General features: G+C 34.5%; 4 protein-coding genes across 9 annotated transcripts; 2 read left to right on the top strand and 2 right to left on the bottom strand.

Annotated features, from left to right (window-relative positions):
- LOC141690325 (protein trichome birefringence-like 14) lies at window positions 1-4,174 on the top strand. 3 transcript variants are annotated; one of them, XM_074495077.1, is made up of 6 exons: window positions 1-461; window positions 1,136-1,291; window positions 1,429-1,683; window positions 2,024-2,173; window positions 2,465-2,660; window positions 2,868-4,174. In XM_074495077.1, exons 2-6 carry the CDS (start codon window positions 1,138-1,140, stop codon window positions 3,694-3,696), a joined length of 1,584 nt encoding a protein of 527 aa, XP_074351178.1. In that variant the 5' UTR covers window positions 1-461; window positions 1,136-1,137; the 3' UTR covers window positions 3,697-4,174. The 3 variants fall into 3 exon arrangements, with proteins under 3 accessions (XP_074351178.1, XP_074351177.1, XP_074351179.1); XM_074495076.1 differs by having other exon boundaries at window positions 2-461; window positions 1,071-1,291; XM_074495078.1 differs by having other exon boundaries at window positions 4-461; window positions 1,071-1,291; window positions 1,432-1,683.
- A 721-nt stretch (window positions 4,175-4,895) lies between these two features.
- On the bottom strand, window positions 4,896-10,757 carry LOC141689416 (protein LAZ1 homolog 2). Its single transcript, XM_074493697.1, has 9 exons — window positions 10,550-10,757; window positions 9,360-9,588; window positions 8,858-8,914; window positions 7,921-8,029; window positions 7,516-7,697; window positions 7,339-7,427; window positions 6,424-6,673; window positions 5,394-5,600; window positions 4,896-5,299 (listed from the first exon to the last, which is right to left on the bottom strand). The coding sequence occupies exons 2-9, from the start codon at window positions 9,507-9,509 to the stop codon at window positions 5,075-5,077; spliced, it is 1,269 nt and encodes a 422-aa protein (XP_074349798.1). The 5' UTR covers window positions 9,510-9,588; window positions 10,550-10,757; the 3' UTR covers window positions 4,896-5,074.
- Window positions 10,758-15,977: 5,220 nt separating this feature from the next.
- LOC141692983 (protein NEGATIVE GRAVITROPIC RESPONSE OF ROOTS-like) lies at window positions 15,978-17,665 on the top strand. Of its 3 annotated transcripts, XM_074497962.1 has the most exons (6): window positions 15,978-16,156; window positions 16,238-16,313; window positions 16,464-16,960; window positions 17,085-17,259; window positions 17,361-17,413; window positions 17,541-17,665. In XM_074497962.1, the coding sequence occupies exons 1-5, from the start codon at window positions 16,151-16,153 to the stop codon at window positions 17,378-17,380; spliced, it is 774 nt and encodes a 257-aa protein (XP_074354063.1). In that variant the 5' UTR covers window positions 15,978-16,150; the 3' UTR covers window positions 17,381-17,413; window positions 17,541-17,665. The 3 variants fall into 3 exon arrangements, with proteins under 3 accessions (XP_074354063.1, XP_074354062.1, XP_074354064.1); XM_074497961.1 differs by having other exon boundaries at window positions 15,984-16,156; window positions 17,361-17,665; XM_074497963.1 differs by having other exon boundaries at window positions 15,993-16,156; window positions 16,241-16,313; window positions 17,361-17,665.
- Window positions 17,666-18,425: 760 nt separating this feature from the next.
- On the bottom strand, window positions 18,426-20,097 carry LOC141692984 (uncharacterized). 2 transcript variants are annotated; one of them, XR_012562977.1, is made up of 4 exons: window positions 19,903-20,097; window positions 19,457-19,578; window positions 18,698-19,117; window positions 18,426-18,594 (listed from the first exon to the last, which is right to left on the bottom strand). XR_012562977.1 is itself a non-coding variant. In XM_074497964.1 (3 exons), exons 1-3 carry the CDS (start codon window positions 20,027-20,029, stop codon window positions 18,794-18,796), a joined length of 573 nt encoding a protein of 190 aa, XP_074354065.1. In that variant the 5' UTR covers window positions 20,030-20,096; the 3' UTR covers window positions 18,426-18,793. The 2 variants fall into 2 exon arrangements, 1 of the variants encoding a protein (XP_074354065.1); XM_074497964.1 differs by having other exon boundaries at window positions 18,426-19,117; window positions 19,903-20,096.
- Between the last annotated feature and the right edge of the window lie 932 nt (window positions 20,098-21,029).

The raw sequence follows: 21,029 nt of genomic DNA, 5'->3' as shown, positions 1-21,029 counted from the left end.
TATAATAATCAAATAATAAATTAATCAGATTTTCTTGCAACTAAAATTATAAACGGAAGAGAAATTTAACAGACTCGTTACATAATCTCCGGAGATTTCCTGTTTCTGTTATTTATTTTTCTACTCTCTTTCTCCTTTCCTTTGAAATCTATACTTACATCTTCCCTGTATGTATATTTTTTACATTTCTCGATGACTTGTTAATTGTTTTTCTCCGTCTTTTCTCTACCGTCTCCGTTGAATTCTCAGGTTTACAGTTTTATCTGGAGGCGGTGTATCTCTCTCCCTCCCAAATCTCTCTCTCTCTCTCTCTCTCTCTCTCTCTCTCTCCCCTCTCTACTTTCCAAAAATATCACACATATATAGAAATACATATATGTGTGTGATTTTATTTGTATATATTGTGACACGAGTGGAATTGTTGTATTGAAGATCTGGACTGGTCGGAGTTTGATCCTCAGGTAACTCTGTCACATTGATTTGTGTGTATCTGTATCTATATGTGTGTTACTGTTTGTTTTGAGTTGAATGTTGATGAATGCTTGAGTTTTGAAATGTTAGATCCAGGTGTATGTAATATGTATGTATATGATAGGTAATTTGTAGGTGTTGTTACTAATTACGTTGAGCTGATTTTTTTGAATCGGATAATTCGATTGTATGTGGAGGGAAATTATTGGTGCTTCAAGCAGGATGATTCAATTTTTCGATAACGATTGGTTAGAATTTATAAATTTTTTATAAGTAGAAAATTATTTGGAAGTATAGGCTGTTTTAATGGTTAAAAGTCAAAACAGGTTGATTCCATACTGTGAGGTTCGTCGTCATCTAAGTGAAGATAGTAGGCACAGTATTATTATTATTATTATTTGTTAATTGGTCGAAATAGTCATACAGAGCTAGTGATGCAGAAGCAATTTTAACTTTTCTGTGTAAGATAATGCATTGGCTTACATATGACAAAATATTGATTCGGCATTTCTTAGTAGCGAGCAGATATTATGATGAAAACGATAAATCTATTTGTCTGTATTTGTTTTTTGAGCCTTTTTTTATTTGTCTTAGTACAGATAGACGAGTAGTCAAGTACTTGATGAAACTGATTGAAGTCAAGCTTGTCCTTTTGTTGACGTAGATATGAAAGGAGGCTATAATGGACTACGAGCTAAACAGCTATCTCTGTTCCTCATGGCAGTTTTCTGCACAAGTATTCTTCTTTTTGGATGGGCGAAATCCCCAATTTTTTCCTCTTTGATTCCTCCTAAGAGTCGTGTCTTGAAACTGCCTCCAGGTATAGCTCCTCGATATACTTATATACATCTATTTAAATTAGTAAACCTTACTGATAAGTTTTTGAAGAAATGACCAATATACATTATGCAATCTCGTAGTGGTATGGATCTAAGATCTTTTACTTGATGGTGACAGCAGTTGATGATTCTCAAGAACTTGTGGAAGGATTGAATGTCTTAGATGTAGTGAGAAACAGGATTGATTTGCAGGAGCCCGATCATACCACAAATAATAATTCTATCACCAGCGAAGCTGTTGAGGAAGCGCAAGAAACGCAACTTGTGGAAGAAGTAAGTGACCTGGATGTAGCGATCAAGAGGGCCGGTTTGCAGGAACCAGACCATTTGGCAAGCAATAATAATCTCACTAGTGGATCTGTAACGAGCAAAGGTAGATTCAGTTTTTTTTTGTTTGAACTATTATACAATTGGGTACTTATTTTTTTACCTTAAAACCCTCTTATAGATAAAATGTGTGGAAATCTCAAGTGAAGATCATGTTATTGTTGCAGGGTCCTATATGTACGTTCTGTATGATAATAATTGTGGCATCTGCTTGATTGCACATATGCAATCTTACATATTTAATGAGATTAACATCCAGCAGAATTTATTTAGTTTTTATAGTCATAATTCATTTCTATAACTGTACTTGATTAATATTAGCATCTGCAATCTCAATGTAATTCATATTCTAAATTTATACATTAAATGTAATTATGGTTTTGCAGAAACTTTAGGGAAGGCCATGGAGATTTCTCATAAAGAAAATAGTTCAAAAGCTACTGAAGATATAATATCAACTCTTAGTTTTGCGAGTACAAACATATCACTGGTAGGTAGAGAGAATAACATGTTGACGAGTAAAGGTGAAAATCAAGGTAACTATTGCAATTCACTTTTGTTATTTGAGATGGTTTAAGTCTTGATACATCAAGCATACTGGAAGTGCTATAATTTTCTAGTGGTTATATTGGAAAAAGCAAATGTGATATATCTGTTTAAATTAATGATATTTTATCTGGTTCTGGGCTGACTTTTACTATGATGTTTTCTATCCGGTCTTCATCTACTGATAAACTTTACTGAACCAAATGAATGCATATGTTTTTTATAGGTAAATGCATATGTTTATGGTCACTGGTTTACATTTTGTTGTATTTGTACTTCAGACTGTAATTTTGCCAAAGGGAAATGGATTACAGATGACAATCGTCCGCTATATTCCGGGTTTGGTTGTAAAAAGTGGCTTTCACCTATGTGGTCTTGCCGCTTGATGCAACGCACTGATTTTGAGTACGAGAAGTTAAGGTGGCAACCAAAAGATTGTAAAATGCACGAGTTTACGAGTTCAAACTATTTGAGAAGGTACTGTGGGTTCATATTGTGGTTCTGGCATTTGGGAAGTGGATATATGAATAGGCTACATGATTAAAATATAAGCTGTAGTAAATTAGAAAAAAACTATTGCGTTTCACTCAAGTTCAAAATACATTTTCTGCTATCTTTTATTTCTGCATCCTTACTGTTTGTAGAATAACAAGATTTCTTTTTGATTATGACTATTCCTCCCAGGATGCGAGGTAAAACACTAGCTTTCATTGGGGATTCCCTGGGTCGGCAACAGTTTCAGTCACTAATGTGCATGGTCAGCGGTGGTGAAGAAAGGAATGATGTTCTTGATGTAGGGAACGAATTCGGTCTTTTGAAGGCTCGCGGACATGCGCGTCCAGATGGTTGGGCTTTTAGGTTTCTTAGTACCAACACTACTATTCTCTATTACTGGTCTGCAACTCTTTGTGACTTGGAACCTCTTGATATTAACAACCCGACTACAGATGTAGCCATGCACCTTGATCGACCTCCAGCGTTTTTGCGACAATTTTTATCCAAATTCGATGTAGTGGTTCTAAATACTGGACATCATTGGAATAGAGGAAAACTTAATGCCAATCGGTGGGTCATGCATGTTGGGGGAAAGCCTAATACCAACAGAAAGCTTTTAGATATAGGTGGGGCTAAAAATTTCACAATTTACAGTACTGTCCACTGGCTGAATTCCGAACTCCCAAAATATCCAGGCTTGAAATCATTCTACCGATCTATCTCGCCTAGACACTTCTTCAATGGAGAGTGGAACACTGGTGGTACTTGTGACAATACTTCCCCAAGGTCCGGGGAGTTGGAAGTTTTGCAAGATGAGTCTATTGATCCCCAAGCTGCAGGGTCTATCAAGGGAACACATGTTAAACTCTTGGACATAACAGCTCTATCTCAGCTGAGAGATGAGGGTCACATCTCTCGGTACAGCATTAAAGCCACACCTGGAGTACAAGATTGCTTACATTGGTGCCTTCCTGGGGTTCCTGATACATGGAACGAACTCCTATTCACACAGATTTAACGAGTTGTGATGCTATGACAAATGCAATCAACATGAAGGAAGGGGAACATCAATTCACAGCTCAACTCGATCTAGCATTCAAAATAGTTGCCACTCTTTGTTCTTAGCTGCTGCAAAGTTCGGTAATGGTTCCATACCTATCAAAGTTTCTCATACGTAATACCTACATTTCCTGGCAAAAGTAGTTTCTAAATTTACCGGTAATATTACATGGTTTTGTTTACAATCATGGGATGGCCTAAATCAACTTCAGTATATAGTGGTAGCAGTAAATGTAGTAGTTGCATAGTTGCACCAGCAACAGGCAACTTTTGAAGGCGGATATATCTAGTTTAGTTGAGGATATCCAGTTTAGTTGAGGCGTCATGGGGAAGCAACAATTTTAAGCCCCTGACATTGTACTGTATTTGCTTTGATATCATACACCATGGGACATGTATATCTCAATATTTATATGAAATAGTACTTTATACTTGACTGTTTTTGGGTTTCTAATTATCACCCTTTTTTTCCTTAAATTACTTGTTCTTGTTTTCTGCGGAGTAGTTGTAGCCTGGTTCTGGAGTAGTTGTGGATATATACAAGTAGACGTCATAATTAAACAAATACAAAACTGTCAATTCTCTCCAGAAAATAACGGTTAGGGTGACGGTTAATTTCAACTTAATTTTATCTCGTATTTGGTCATTCGTTATTTGGTTTACTTTTGATCGTTCTTTTCATCTTTCTTGGTTCTGACGGCAATGCTGGGAGTGTGCCGTTCATTAACAACTTAATTTGGCATGACAGACCCAATTTATACGAAGAGTAGGCTTACTTAACTCGGTTAAATATATACCCTTCTCAACTTTGGATTTACCATATATTTTGACCCCTCTGGAGATGGGTGTACTTTTTAATTGGAGCGACTTGGATTGTTTTTTTTGCCAAAGACTTGGATTTGTTTTAAGTGTATACAAACTGAAGAAAAGAAAAAGAATTGGCATCCAAAGACTGCCCGAAAAGAAATCAAAGATAAACAAGACTTGTCCCAGTATACAGAATAGACAAATATTTGTCGATCACATTTTCGGGGAGAAAACCTAAATTGAAGAGTTGATAGATTTTGTACAATTTTCATCTTGGTTCTAAACCAGACGGTAAAGCCCAGGGTTCAGGACAAAATCAAATATCAATAACTTGCAACTTGGAGAAAAAGATCTTCTAAATATTCACTTTTAAAATATTAAAAATTTATAGCGCAGTCACCGCGAACACTAATACTAATTTTAACCAAGTTAGATACCAAGTATCCAAGCTTTACTATAGATCAAATAATATACAGAAACGATCAAATCAGCGGAAATGGCCGAATATCTTCTAATACTATGCAATGAGCTCATCTCCCAGTTTTGCCACTCGTCTCTATAGTAAGTTTATCCTCTGAAGTTGATACATCGGATTTATCCACCGTAACATCTTGTTCGTATTCTTCAACTTTCACGTCTGATTCTTTTTCATCATCTCTGACTGCTATTTCGTGAAAAGTCTCTTGAATCTTTGTCACACCTTTTTCCACAGGTTCGATTGCTTGATTAATGGTCAATACAACATCCTCAACAACCTGCTTCTCAATTATTAAGGGAGCAAGTATTACTAGGAGATTGTTGCTTAAAAGAAAATTTTCGAGCTAGCAAGATAGTGAAGAGAGATCTCACATGGTGGCCTCCTTGAACAACAATATCTTGAACACTCTCTCTCACACTGGTTTTCTCATAAACAGTTGGGTTTTTTTCATCACCCTTTTGTGTCTTCAGCATGGCCTTGGTTCTTTCGGCTGCAACCCTGGAATTCTCAGAAGCTGGCAAGAAATGATAAGGTCTTGCAGAAAAGACAAAAACGTGGGCAATAGCTGCAACAGCCATCTGTCAAAAGAAAAAACAGCTGACATGGTATATAGATGAAAAGAAAAAGAATAAGACTTTCCAGGATTAATCTTTCAACGATAATATTAAGTTTTTCCATTATAGATAAATTATATGCATTTCTGTAGAGTTCTTCTACATATTCAAGCATTGACCAAACATCACTTCTTTAGTTCTTTATTGTCCAAATATTACAATTTTGCTACATATTTCTACAATAATCTGACTTTTGCCACACTTAATGAGCTAAATGTGATTCATATATAGTTCTAAGTACATTCGGTTCTAAAAGTGCATCATAAAAGTGTTCCCAGTCAGACACTTGTACATCTTTTAGATCTTAGCATGAAACTGAGACCGAATAATAATTAAGAAAGTTCTTTAAGGAGTTTAGTCCCCCTGTTGAGGCTATACAAATGACTGATCCGACAAAAGGTAGAATTTGATTGACCACTAGAAGAATATCTTGGCACATACAGAATTTACTTTCCCAAAGTAAGCTGAACAGGATTCAAGTTTAACTGCTGATTAGTGACCTAACAAGACAAGCTCAGAAATAAAAGCAGAAACTATATAGTTGTAGTATGCGGTAGCATATGATAGCAGTTTAAACAACCTAGAGAAGTACAAATACATTTTTTTTATATTTTAATAGCTATATCCTAGGTCATAAAACTATGGTTGGTATATATGTCTTCGTTTGAATTATAAGAACCAGATATGGGATTGTATAAAATTTGGTTTACGGTTTGCAAAATTCTTGAAGAGGTTATAGTATCATAGAAGTTCGTATCGTCAATTTTGTAGCACAGAAGAAACTTACTTCTATACAGATTAAGAAATCCTGCAATTCTGTTTCCACTTTTCCTTCCTGAGGTAGAACGCCAAGAGAAGACAACAATGCCAGACCCAGACCTTGCCACCAAGTTGCAAACACAATAGCTTTAAAGCTAATGAACTTCGCCAGAGGCTTTATCGGCTTAAGTCTTTCATGAGTTACATTATAGAACTGCACAAGGCAATACAACGACCATGTCTGGCTGAAGTTTAATACCACAGCAATATATGGGTATCTGAAACAAAAGTGAAAAAATACTATTGAACTCAAAGTGTAGAATAGTTAATTACATAGATGGCCAAGTAATACGAGTAATAAAATATTACCTATAAACAATCACCACAATAGTAGTGTTGTGTGATTATTCTAAATTCAATTTAAATCCATTTAAAAGCTATCACTCTGTTTGGTTATGAGAAACGAATACCATACTTAGGTTAACTGTTTATAATTTTAATTTTTCTTCATCCTATTCGCATGTCTAAATCAGAGCTCAATCCGACCAATCAATGAATAGTCATCCATTCTTCCTTACATTATTCACATAACATACCCATATGCACCCGCTAATTCAATTCCCTCTTTTCTCTTTTATTCCAAAAGTTTCTTCACATCTTTCCATACTGTTCCTACCTCATTCCTTCTGGTCCAAACGGAACATACATTTTACTTGAAAGATTTGGTAGATCTTCTTATCTTCCAGAGTTACTGAAAAGATATGTTTGTTTCATGCTACAAAGAAGATTATTGGTTGATAAAAAATATAGAGGGATATAACATTTACTGTAATAGCTAAAATATTCATCCGCATAGGACTAACGAAGTTCACTTTTAGGCCAATGGATGCTAATAAGCATTGGTGCAAATTTTGAGATATTCTTACTCTTTAAGAGTACATACCCGTAATACCACTTGAACTCCCCATCACCATATACACCAAAGATCTCCAATACAAGTGCTAAGAAAGCGCAGCAGGTCTTTAAGATCATCTGAGCTATTAAATACATTAGAATTCAAGAGATTTGCATAGAAGTATACAGAGACTTTATACACAAAGAGACTTTTTCCATAACTCACATATTGTACTAGGCCAAACTTCTCTATTGTCAGCAAGTCTGCGCCAAGCACATTTGGTCTACGGAAGAAATCGATAAAACTTCTTCTATGTTGCTGTGGTTCATTACCATCCTCCAGCAATGGCTTGTTCAAAGACTTTCTTGATTCACTTTCTAGCAGTTCTACGACTCTTTGCTCACCCCCTGGCATACATATTAATCAAACTGAATATCTTCAGAATATTGTACACATTTCCAATGTAAAGCAAACACACTGATTAATCTATAACTTCCCACTACACATGCTAGATAAAAATTCAAGGATAGTTATCAAGTTTGTCTGCTTTCGGTAAGTTTCTTTTACTGAATGAAAACATGAATAGAAGAACATATTGGTATGAGAGAGTATCTACTGCTTAGTGCTTACCGAGGACAGCGATTAGGTAACTCCCAAAAGAATAGAGTGCAAATGCCTCATAACAGTTTCTTGATATGTCAAGAGCCAGAGACAACTTTGGGTTCACCAAAGATATAATCTGAGAAAGGCATGAATATCATCAGATGAAGTGAAAGGAACTACGAAACAAGTGAGTATTGAAAATATGTGACACCAGCCTGTACACTGTTCTATAATTATCGACAATCTTTATACGAAATAGATAAATAATAGTCATGATTGTACAATTCAAAATTTTGATAATAAGGTAAAATACAAAAATAGATGAATTCTACTTTTAAAGTTTCTTGAATATCTTTCACGAGTCTTTCCAAAGTTCAGTTCAATTCGTATGAAATTATGAATTCACACGGTATTGAATGTGCCATAATCAGAAATAGTCCAGCGAACTTCAGCAATCTAATGATACATTGGTGGTTGAGGACGGGAACTCTTGAAAAAAAAGCAAAAAATGAAAGTAAAAGATAAGAAAGGATGAACAATAATTGGGCGATACTGATGACTAATTCAGAGGGAATGATTGATAATTCATTGACCTTAATACTTATTGTGATTAACTATGAAGACTTGCTTGCCTATTTCATGAAGACTTGCCTGATTATAACGGTTTTGGTTCTAAAATAAAATTCAGAGATATTTCAGATGACAAAAGTCAATCAACAACTTGTAAAAGAAGTGACACTACATGCAAGCAATTGAAACAATAACGTAATTCAAAGTTTTTTTGGCACTGTTCTCCATTACAAGCTTCCTATGATATACACCATCTGATAATGGGTCCTGGCATAATTGATCAACTTTTTGGGTATGGCAATAACTTTTGGTCAGCAACACATTTATTAGCGATTCGGAGTTTGAGGAACAATTCCAATGTTTACACATTTGCTTTAAATTGAAAGATACTTACCGACTGAATAGCATATATAGGCACCATAAACAAAACTCCAACAATCCATTTTTGCTCCTGAAATATGCCAAAATAAAAGATCAAAGAATTTATTAGTATTACCTTCATATAAATGGCTCTATGATTATGACAAAAAAAACCAACAACAATATTGACTGACATGGTGACGTGCACACTTGTTTTTTATAATGTCATGCAGAAGTGCACATTTATTTTACCAATTTCAGTAGAGCACACATGAAATATCCCTAAATTACACATATTTTCACAGTTTTAATCTATGTCCCAAATTTTAATGACAGAAGCAAAAAGGACAAAGCAGAAGACGTCTGTAAACCATTATTTACTACCTGAATTCCACTTGAGATAAGATTGTTGATTTGAATGCGCAAAGGAATTTATAAGACTCGCCATCAATTAATCACAATTCTTATAGCCTAGAATCGATTATACATAACTATTAAACTAAGTAGTATAGCAACTGTAACCAATATGAGCTAACCTCGGGTTTGGTATATGATACAAGATGTTGGCGTATTAAACTGAAAGACGAAACCAAAGCTACCAAGACAGAGCACCCCGCAAAAATGACTGCTGGCTCATAAAGATCACTATATGTACTTTCATAAGCTGAGATGTTGACTGACGTCATAACACGAGCATCTTCCGCTATGACTTAACTTCGACTATAAGTTGCGTAACAATATAGTTTTCGGCATGTACTCATCAACCTGCAAAAGTATGACAACAAAAATTACACAATTGATGCTTCTTTCGACACTGTCTCAGTTTATTTACATGCAAATGCAAAATTACACAAAAAATACGTCTCAATAAATGTGGTCACTCTATGTTCGTTGTGCACAAAATCTAGTTGCAATTTGCTAAAGTTCAGTACAATTGCAATGTCACATTAGCCTCCGACTGATAAATGTATGTTCTCATGGAAATTAGAACAGTGACTAGGTATAAATTATTACTTATATTGCAGAAGTTTGCCAGGACTATGAATTTTTACCCTAGTCACCATTTACATGTTTTTCTTAGAGCTATGTTTTATTAGCTCTGTTAAAGATGGGGGTCCTTTACTAGCTTCTCCAGTCTTAGCAGTAGAGGTGCTCCCAGACCCCTCTTCCTAGGATGCACAGGGTATGATTGATTTGGTTTGTAAATGTTGATGAAAATACTATTTGAACCAATCAACCTCCTCCTACCACCCTACCATGTTAAGGTTTTGGATTTTGAAATAGTCCTCCACTTAACATGCTATTAAAGCTCGGTTTAGGACGAGGTCTCGGATAGACTCCTCGAACCCTCAAGTTTAATTGTAAAATTTAATGTTTTGTTGAATCTAAAATATGAACCCATTGAGATTTAAGGCCCCATATACCAAAAGTTAAGGTCTAGCCCTTCTACACTGTATTAGTACGATTAGACAATTAAGTAATTTATCAATCCTTCTTCAATCGGCCAAAAAAATGTCTAAATCATTTGAATACCAACATGTCACACACACAAACACAAGTTACACAACTAGTGCTGCTGAAAAATCATAGTAGAATATCATAAATATTGTTCAAATTCAACAATAAAAAAAATGACAAATTGCAAAAAAATATCCCTATATACATAAATATAAAGAAAAAATAACCAAAAAAATAAATCATGATCTGTATGCATAATTCCACTGACCTGCGACTTAGATCCTGTCTCCTACTTACAGCACCAGAAACATATGTTCCTCAACATGGTTTAAATGTCTGTATGCAATGTGTGTGTGTAAGTGTGTGTAAGTGTTAAGGATCAGTGATGTAAAGCTTTGGAGAAGATGAGAACGAGAGAAGGATATACAGAATAGATACAGGAGTTATGTTCATGTGTGTACGTGTGAAACTGAACACAAAGGTGGTGTATGCTTGACACGTGGCATCTTGGCAGTTACTATGTCGCAGCCCATGACACGTTGGTGAAGATTCGATTAATTTACTCTCTCTCTCTTTTTTATCCTTTCTGCTATAGATTGGGCCGTTTATTAATTGGGCTTTGAAGAGCTTCTGCCTACTTTAGATTTTCAATTTAATTTTACGTTCCAAGCCCGTTTTGGTTTAACGGAACTTTTTTTCTTGCCAAAACTAATTATATTCACCAGGGGAATTAATTATAACCTCCCCTAATGTCACAGACTGGCCTATTTTTTTTCCTCTTAAAATCGCCTGTACGGCCCGTTCAGCACATAAAGTACGAGACGCCCCCGTTTGGATAAACACCATAAAAATAATATCCCACACTCCGTTTATACTTATACTAATCTAATTATAACCACTAGTAAAATAAGCACACAACAGTATTTATGGAAAACACACTTCTAACATTTTCATTATCATCACAATCCAAAAAAATACAAGAAAATATAAATTAACACTACAATATTTGTCAATTTTTCTCATTTACAGTTTTCTATGTGTAAAATATTGAATATAAGATACATATTATATTAAATATATGCTTATCTATATCTCCCCGCGTTTTTCTCACTTGCTGAGTAGTTACATGGACCGTTATTTTCAGCCACGTAATTTTCAGCAGTTACACCAATACCTACATGACAGCCAATCATTCACTTGTGCAAACAGTTGAGCAGTTTTAGCAATTTCTAGACACCCATCAATGTATATATACTCATATATATGCAGCCCAACTATTACCCACGTTTTTGTTATCTCACAGTCATGCCATTTATACCTCAGAATTTATTTTTCCTACATGAACCCAATAATTAACCCAGATTTTCGGCGCAGTAATATAATGCATCTTGGTTGCCCAGCCAACCCAACACAAGCTGATTATTGTCAAGACAATCAGCCCTAGCAAAGTATAAACCAGCCCACCATCAAGACCATCAAACGTTAATCAAACTTGACAACGTTGGGATCAGTGGCGGCCAAAATTTTAAAAAAACTATTAAATATGAAATTTCCATAATATAAAAACACACTTACTTTCTTTGAAATTACATAGTGTTAAAAAATTTAAAATAATTCGAGATCATTTTTTCATTTCTTCTCGAAGGTATTCATGATCATTTCTTTTCTTCTCGTTTTTTCTGACACGAACAAACGGCCCTTTAATAGTTTTTAAAAGGTTATGAAAACATGTAAAGGGCACATGATCGATGAAAAAAAAATCTATGCTTTTGCGTCCATCTGATAATAAACTATGAACAAAGATCGAGTATCCTAAAGTTTGCCTGTAATTAATGGCTAGATTTGTTTACTTGAACTCAAAGACTTTCCCGTTTGGGAAACTCAACATGCACCGCCATTTCAGTGTTTCTTTCAAGGACTCTAAACAAATTTCTGATATCTTCTAGCTGTAAATCTTTTGCTTATACTTTGCTAACCTATTTGGAGACCCTTTTCCCCTGCTTTCGGCCTGCCTGATTAATATTCTATCCGTGTATCCCCGGTTGCACATTGTTTTTTGAAAATTTGTCCCAACTCATGGCGTCGAAGAATAGTAAAATAGGAATTCACTGTGATCTCTCGGTTATATGCTTGAAATGAAATGGGGGTATATGGATTAAAGTTGTGATTAATTCATTCTTATCTAGGTTTAATTAGGATTTTGTGAATCCAGTCCAGTGCACCGAACGAGAATGTTTTTGGATAACAATCTTGAGATAATTAAGTATAAGAACAAGATTAAGAAGATGATTAGGGCAAGTCATTAAACTATACTGCAGTGTAGTAGGATGGACCACATAAGTTACATGTATATATGAAAAAAACTTAGTCCGGAGGCCTACTCTCCCTGAGATTAGGACATTTTATATTATAATTGACAAATTTATATATATAAACAGGACAGGACCCCCTTTATTTACAAAAATATTCATATATTATATTTGTTTTTCTTTTAATCTTAGACATGTATACAGGCATTATCTTCGAACCTAGCAATCCGTGATTGATAATTGTTGACTGTTTTTTTAACGTTTTTCTTATTTACATAGCCTATATCGATCAGTTCTGGTTTAAACCATAGTATATTTGATTAATTTATTAACTGCGGTTTGCATCACGAAATTCCAACTCTATTAATAAAATAATAAATAAATTTAAATAGCAAATTGCAATCCCATGATCTAAAGAAAAAATGACAAAAATAGCCGATTTTTGAAAAAAATTAACAAAAATAGTCATTCTGAAAAAGTGGCCAATTTTGGCCGATTGAATACTCCACTGTCAGTTGGTATCCCAATTTGTATAAGATACTCCACTGGTAGTTGGGTATTTCATATATGGGATACTCCACTGCCAGTTGGGTATTTTGTATAAAGTGGATACTCCACCGACAGTTGGGTATCCCATCGGCTAAAGTTGGCCAAATTTTCAGAAATTGGTTATTTTTGTCAATTTTGTATAAAAATAGGCTAAATTTGTCATTCACCCTGATTTAAACCTATCTAAACCTATCACGGTTCTATCACTAAATTTATACTAGGCAATGATAGCTATTAGTATAAATATATGCTATTATAAAGTGATACCTATTTCCAATGATTATTCTTAAAGACTGCACTCTTGACAACTTTACACAGAACCACCGCATATTATTGGGGAAAAAGACCATATAGATGGAGTCCCTTTGCATCGACTCTTCTAAAATCATCGACTATTCTAAAATCATATGTCGCAGAAAGATTTTCCTTATATTTTCAATGTTATCGAAATATTCTCAAAAACTCTAATATCACTTAACATTCATGCCATGCTAACTTACAGCACAGGTGTTGGTGGAAAGACTTGATTTAAATTGTACATCTTTACAATGAACAATGCACACAAAATAGAATAGTTTTATGCCTAAAGTTGCCCGGCAACATCCACATTCATTCTAATGTTTTTATATGAAAAGCTGTCCTGTTATATTCACATTTATTAGGATGTTTTATATGAAAAGTTGGCCGGAGCCTGAGGTGTCTCCGTCAACTTACACCCCACTTGCTAGAGCACAATATTCTGTTCCAAATGTTCAACCTTAAAGTTCAATTTGCATGTAATTTACTCATGTGACTCGACAACTTCACATGTACGTACTAGTAGTTCCAGAAAGAGAGAGTCCGATTCAGAATTAGTGCGCTGTTCCTGTAATTTCACCTTACTTCAGACTAATCCTTGTTTAAGTGGATAAGTATCACTTACATGACTAGAAAATTCTTTAATGTTCCGAAACTTTCAGGCCTGTCGATCAGTACATGGTTCTGCGTGGTGCCTAGGCAGTAATCAGGGCAATTTCTAGCATAGTGTAGTAGTAAACTAGTAATTGACAATTCATTTCTGTTGGTAGTAAAAAGATGTCAAGGTTCGAGTCTTAGTGGAGGCATATGAGTACGAGTATAAGGCCTCTCTACCTTCTCCCGAACTATGATTATAACTTTGATGTTATTGCTCTGTAACTTCAAAAGAATATATAAGGTGAGATTCTGATATGTCATGAAATTTATTGGTTCTAGTAGTGGTGGTAGTTTAAGTACGGTTCTTGATTTATCTTGGCCGTGTGCCTCATATTGTCATGTGTTTGAACTAAAATCAGACAACAAAAAGGATGATATGATAATGACTATATAATAATAGCCAACACAAAATTTTGATTGAACTGTTACCAGATAATTTAGCAGAATGGTTAGGTATTTGTTAATCTTGCAACTTCTGTGTCTGTCCTCGTGTTCATCGATGTGTAGGTTACTCTATTGTTGATATTGACAGTCTTTAATCTTTAATGATCAATAGCAGAAATTTTAATATTTGCACACTGAAGCTGGGGAACCATTGAATTCTTGTTGTTGCATTCTTGATACCTGAATTATCCAAATCAACTAGAAGATATCTATATTTTAAGTTTTTAAAGTTTAAGTTCAAACACCGTGATTTATCGTGACTTGTACCACACGAGAATAGTATTAAACAATAGTCTGCGCAAGGTTTGTTTAACTTAATACTTTGTTATGTGTTAGGTTGCTAAGTCTACCATCTTCATCCGTTTAGCATCAGTGATAAGAGCGAATTGGTCACAAGTTGCAACATCTTAATCGTCATGTAGGACACTATGCAATGTGATCAACAGAAAGAGCAGAATTTTTGGATTTGTAGATGGGACCAATGGACCATTAATGGAAGTTGTATAATAGAGGTTTAGTTGGGAAATTATTATGAAAATACTGTTAACTAACTTAATTCCAGTAAACTTGTGCAGGCAGGGGTGGTTTGAAAAGTACGGATGTAGGGGTGGTTCGGTTAGTGCGAGACATCTTCACGCTGTTGTGTAGCATTTTCTTACTTAACCCATAGGTCCCCCATTCTCAATCTCATGGTTTTCTGACTCACATTTTTGTTTTTGATGACCGACTGGCTGCTTATGGCCAACTTATAGTCAGTATCATGTACTCTTGTGTGTGTTCGCGTGCGCGCATAACATAAGTATCATTATGAAATGCTGGCAAGAGTGAGTTTTTATAGTATCCAGACTTAACAGCCTACAGTTTCAAGCATTTACAGCTATACTTCATCTTGCTAGATCAAAGTTCCCCCCACCTTATTTGACTGCGTTATTGATAAGATACTGCAGACACAGTAGAGGTTTTCTTTATTATATGATCCAAACTGCAATGGTGAAACAATAGAACAAAGGGTGTACTCACTTATCTGCAGAAAATGACCTCTGAGTCATGAATTGGGCACCTCAACCACTAGGCGATGCCAAAATAGTTAAAACAATAGAAAAATAGATAGTTATTTATCGTTAAGTAACCAACTCATCTAAAATGTTAAGGTGTTTGAGGGTGGCTTGATAGAATTACATTTTAACAATTTAGCCTACTCTTGCGGTTTCAGTGGGAAAACAACAAGTCTACCTCAAGCAGAATGATGAATCAAAAGATAAGATTACTTATATGCAAATCACCCTTTTTATGTAGATAATATTATGTGTCAATGCAATCATATAGAATTTTAAAAATCACTGTCCAATCTCTATACAATAATATCATTGATATAAGTTATTGCAAAAAGACAAAGTAATTAAAAATGAATTATGTGAAAGCTGTGTATGGGAACTTGAAACCAATAGAGAAACTCAATGCTTTGGCACTATTGTCCCACAAACTACTATTTAACATATGATAGCTTCAATTCCATTTGTCTTGTGGGATTTTTGTTATAAGTATTTGATATCACTAAGTCCACCCCCACCATAAATAAGTATCTGGTTTTGGAGTGTTTTCTGGTTTTGTAAATGAAGGTATGAGAGGATATTTTGTGATTGAATATTCATGATAGCTGACATCTTCGATTTCTTACCAACATTTGTAATGTTTGCTAGCAGATCTTTAGTTGGATGCAAAGCAAGGCAAGCGCAAAACAAGGGTCCAAAACGCTGAATTCAGTAACAGCTAATAGTAAGTCTTGATCGATGGTTTTATTTTCTTATTCTGCATGTTAAGACCAATAGGGTACGTAAGTATGTTACTTTTGAGCTTTGGATGCTAATGGTCATTTGGATTATTTTGTTTTGCTCATGTTTTCTGGCTATGTCTTGTTGTCCGTAGAACGTGTTCTGCAAGAACCTCCAAAACAAGAATTTAGTGATTGGCCTCATGGACTGCTTGCAATCGGCACATTTGGAAACAACAATGCGACAGGAGAAATAGAAAACAGGAATCTTCATCTGACTGAAGCCTCTAGTCAGGATCATCTACAGGACCTTACCCCTGAAGAAGTTGAAGAGCTTCAGAACGAGTTGAATCTGAAATTAGATGAACCAGAAGTTGAATGTAATTCTTTGGCCGAAAAAGACAATAGCCTGGAAAATAACAGAAGTGTGAGTAATATACTGGAAAAAGGCATTCAGCTCCAGCGTTGCTGCAGTGCTGTTCTCAGCAGGGGAAAGGACAGTCAATTAGATGGTACCAGTAATGGCATTGGCAAGAAATCAATGTCTTTTCTCTTCAAGAAGATGCTTCTCTGCAGTAGTGGATTCTCCCCAACTCCCAGCTTAAGAGATCCATTCACAGAACCGACACACGTAGAATCAAGAATGAAGAAGGTAAGGAAATACTAACGATCACGTTTAGCATTTTGTACGACAAAATAGCAATACTGATGAATGAATACTGAATCACAGATTTCAGAATATTTCACAATTCTGACTCTTTCATCTATCTGTTCAGATTCTCACAACTATCTTGAGTAAAAAGATATATCCACAATGTTCTAGCCCAAAGGCTAATACCCCAAAGAAGTATCTGGAGAATAAACAATTTTTCATGACTGATAGTGATAGTGAAGATGACACGTCTCAGGACGCAAATGATGGAAGTAAATGGGTTAAAACAGATTCTGAATGTAAGTTTTTTCTTTTTTGTGCTTATCAACATCAGCTTTATACGACAGATTCGAACTAACTCTTGTACAGTAGATTGAGTAATCAGTTTTTGTTGATGCAGTTATTGTTCTAGAGATATGATTAACCTCAGCTTCAACAATTTGCACAAGAATGGTTCGCGATTCCTTAACTGCCTTGTCTTGAATGTACAAATTTGAGAATATGCATTGTAATGAGATCCGATGTGCATATATCTTTGTTATTCATTTGCGATAAAACCTTAGGTTGTCTTATTTGTCAGGTTTGCTGTCAGTTAAACATGTGATACAAGAATATGGACTAAGTGAAGTTTGCAGCAAGTCATGTCTGATGTAAAATTGTTAGAAGAGAAATAAAAGAGGGTGAAAAGCTCTGCAGTTATCGATATTATTAATATTGTGAAACTGAAGAACAATGATAATTCATTCCTCTTTTTTTTTTGCCTGCAAAGCAACTGATTATTAGCGGTAAATAAGTGGAGTTATGGTGGTGAATGAGTTCAGTTGTCTTTGAGTGTTTTGATATTTGAATCCATACATTATAGAAGTATTTGTATATTTGATTTAGTTGAAAATTGTAAACGAGCCAAATTCGAATACTCGTGAACGTAAAGAGCTCTAATATAAGTTTGTAGAAAAGCTCTTAATCCTATTCTCTGGAAATATGAACACATAAATTAGGTTTTGACAGACAACCAAATGAGTGACATCTTCTTCTCAAGACTCAATAAAATGTCCACTAACAGTATTAAAGGAGCTAATGATAAATTGAATTTGGCATGAGCTTCATAGAAATTTAAAGAAACTTAGAACTGAGCTTATATTGAATCAAAATCAAGCCAAATTGAACTCATATTCGAGCTGAACACGAATACAAACTCCCAATTCATGACAAATTGAATTCAAAGTGCTGTTTATACTCAAATATATGGTTCATTTAGGTCCTCTCTGCCTCGTGTTCCCAGTGGCATTTCTACATAAATCTCTCAAATTCATGCAAGACCCAAGTAAGCAAAACTGCTGATGTGAAGATGTCAAGACCTTGCAGATTCAGTCCTAGGTTTCCTTTTAGATACAGTTTAATTTATTATATCGGAATTTCTGTTTTGTCATACAAACTTGGGATAACATATCAAGGACAACTACAATTTTTGTAGAACTTTTTAAAATTTTATTATTATTAAAGCTTTAAGAGTTCAGACACAACCTGGGCACCGATAATTTATTCTTATTGCAGGAGTTTCAAATGATTTTAGTGGGGAGAATGTGAAATTCATGTCTCCCTTTACATAGATTTCACCATCAGTTTATGCATATCTGAAACACCGTATTAAAATGTTAAAGTAGGAATCAGAAACAGCACCACTCGAACTGCAAATTTGTCATAATTATGATACAAGCAAGATGGAGCTTTTCATACCTAGGGGAACCCAAAATCAGAATTTGGTAGACCACAGGAGACTCGGAATGTATATCACTCTACTTGCTTCGGAAACAACATTAGGAAAATCTCAAATTAACCGGGTAGGGTTAGTAATGCAACGAGAGATTTGTGAGCAGGGAATCGTGAAATGAGATCAGAATGTTTTGCCAGCTCAAAGTCAGCAAACTCAAAGGCTGGAGCACAAGTGCATCCAACAAGAGAAAAGTGCTTCTCAACGTCGATGGGTGGATTTTTCTCAATGACATCATTTGTAGCAATCTTGAAGTCATTGGCCGGAAATGCACCAAACCACACATTTGGTGGCACTGTATACTGCAGTAGTTGATTTCCTTCTATTATATCAGATCCAAGGTTCGTTAACTTAACACTGCCATCTGCCTCATTCATCTCCACTACCTGAAAGAAAAGACAACCACGGTGATTTTGAACTTCTTGAAACATCTACTGAGAGCTCCAATTTCATAAAGGAATAAATGAGGTACAATGTGCAGGTGCTAAGGAGTTATTCACCTCCACTGCTCAGTTCTGGTTAAAACAACACACACTACTCATATATAATATGGTTGGGAAATATTGGGAAAAATGGATCTTTATATACTTTTAATTCTCAGTAATGTCATTAGACTCATTACTATTATATATATCTGGTCTATCTATTATCTAAACAAAGTACTTGCAGGTCACTTGTATAATCTACATCGATTATTGAAATAACAAGTATAGAGCGTTTCATACCGTAAGAGGATCTCCCAAGTAGAAATTCCAAGTTTCTGAACATGGAATACGATGGATGAGAGACACACTCCCAGATGGCACTAGAAAGTATATATTTGTACTGATAGCACGATCAACCTTGTCTGTAGAGACACCAGAACGAGAAATTAAACAAAGAACGACGACATGAACCAGGAGTCTAGAACATCATATAATATTGGCAAAGAACTCATAATCAAGAATAACATGAACTAGCATGATGAAATTAATTTTTCTTTAAGGATTTCAAGACATGACATGATGCAGTTTAGTTAGTAATTTCTCATCAACCGAAAAAAACTTGAAAAAGAGTTCCGAAAATTTTGGTAACTGATCATTACAGACACTAGCCAAGTAGCTGATGATATTACTTAGCATCAAAGTATATTTATAGAGAGATGAGAAAACAAAGAGGGATAGGAAAATACAGTGATCAGGAAGTTGAGATTTGGTAAGAAAGACCGATTTGTCCCTGAACGTCTCCGTGTAAAATCCCCCTTCCGGGTTGGCCTTAAGCTTCAGCTTGCCAATTATCTGTGAAGTTGTTATTTCCATTTTTGCTTCTTCTTCCCTCCTCCACTTTTTGACTATTCAACTAGCTTGTAAATGAAATTATGAACTATATACGAAACACTGCATGCTAGTCTGACCTTTGTGACTTGAATTTTAATATGCTGAACAATTTTTTTTTTATTAAAGATAATCAGTGTTTTAAAAATGTCCCATAATCCCCGATTCAACCTATTAATCCTTTATAAAGTACATATGGTACCCAAAATTAAAAATAACAGTATCACATGACATGTTAATTTACGAATACGATTATTTAAAAGTAAATTGACGCTTGGATGTTTAACAAAAAAAAATTGAAAGAAAATAAAATTTACACGAGAGTAGAAGTTAATTTTTGTAAAATTTAAAAAATAGTTGTATAATTTTCTAGTTAATACCCAGATTTGGGACGCTTATTAGTATAAATAGTTGATAACCCGTGCAAAACACGGGTCCGAGACTAAAAATATCGAATTAATATTTGTAGAGAATTATTCATAATCCATGCGAAATACGAATTAAAATTAATATATTAATATCAAATATTAAATTGTTACTTGCAAAAAATAATTATGTGGTTAAAAAGAATCGAATCAGTTATGAAATTTTTCACTATAATTCTAATTTTGCATTGTCTTACTTGATATAGAAATCTAACATTTTAGTTTTATTTTTATGATTGTATCTCTATCTTATAAACCAAATATCTGTTCTTTAGATAATTTAATATTAATTAATATAATTTGATAATTATCTTATAATTAGCCTTTTTAATATAGTTTATCTAATATTACTCAATTATCGATAAAAATTAATTTACAAATTAAAAGTAAATAGATGTTATTAAACTTAATTTAATATTACTTAATATACTATAAATACAGTCCATAAATATGTTACTGTTAAAATATGTTTTTTAATTTAAAGTAAATAAACGTTGTGATGGATAGTAACAAATACGATCGTTAAATCAATATTTTTCAGTTTAAAAGTTAATAAATGT

This window comes from Apium graveolens, chromosome 10, assembly GCF_009905375.1.
Source record: "Apium graveolens cultivar Ventura chromosome 10, ASM990537v1, whole genome shotgun sequence".
Lineage (NCBI taxonomy): Eukaryota > Viridiplantae > Streptophyta > Magnoliopsida > Apiales > Apiaceae > Apium > Apium graveolens.
This window is presented reverse-complemented; position numbering and strand designations above follow the sequence as displayed.

What these genes read in the sequence shown, in the direction of transcription:
- LOC141690325 (XM_074495077.1), top strand. Translation starts at nt 1,138, where the DNA reads ATGAAAGGAGGCTATAATGGACTACGAGCTAAACAGCTATCTCTGTTC. An exon ending in TGGATCTGTAACGAGCAAAG is followed by an intron (nt 1,684 to 2,023) that starts GTAGATTCAGTT and finishes ATGGTTTTGCAG; the next exon opens with AAACTTTAGGGAAGGCCATG. An exon ending in GAGTAAAGGTGAAAATCAAG is followed by an intron (nt 2,174 to 2,464) that starts GTAACTATTGCA and finishes TTTGTACTTCAG; the next exon opens with ACTGTAATTTTGCCAAAGGG.
- LOC141689416 (XM_074493697.1), bottom strand. Translation starts at nt 9,509, where the DNA reads ATGACGTCAGTCAACATCTCAGCTTATGAAAGTACATATAGTGATCTT. An exon ending in AGTTTGGCCTAGTACAATAT is followed by an intron (nt 7,428 to 7,515) that starts GTGAGTTATGGA and finishes TTAATAGCTCAG; the next exon opens with ATGATCTTAAAGACCTGCTG. An exon ending in GAGTTCAAGTGGTATTACGG is followed by an intron (nt 6,674 to 7,338) that starts GTATGTACTCTT and finishes CTTTTGTTTCAG; the next exon opens with ATACCCATATATTGCTGTGG.
- LOC141692983 (XM_074497962.1), top strand. An exon ending in GAATTCAGTAACAGCTAATA is followed by an intron (nt 16,314 to 16,463) that starts GTAAGTCTTGAT and finishes TGTTGTCCGTAG; the next exon opens with AACGTGTTCTGCAAGAACCT. An exon ending in GGTTAAAACAGATTCTGAAT is followed by an intron (nt 17,260 to 17,360) that starts GTAAGTTTTTTC and finishes TTGTTGATGCAG; the next exon opens with TTATTGTTCTAGAGATATGA.
- LOC141692984 (XM_074497964.1), bottom strand. Translation starts at nt 20,029, where the DNA reads ATGGAAATAACAACTTCACAGATAATTGGCAAGCTGAAGCTTAAGGCC. An exon ending in ATCTCAACTTCCTGATCACT is followed by an intron (nt 19,579 to 19,902) that starts GTATTTTCCTAT and finishes GTGTCTCTACAG; the next exon opens with ACAAGGTTGATCGTGCTATC. An exon ending in ACTTGGGAGATCCTCTTACG is followed by an intron (nt 19,118 to 19,456) that starts GTATGAAACGCT and finishes CTTTTCTTTCAG; the next exon opens with GTAGTGGAGATGAATGAGGC.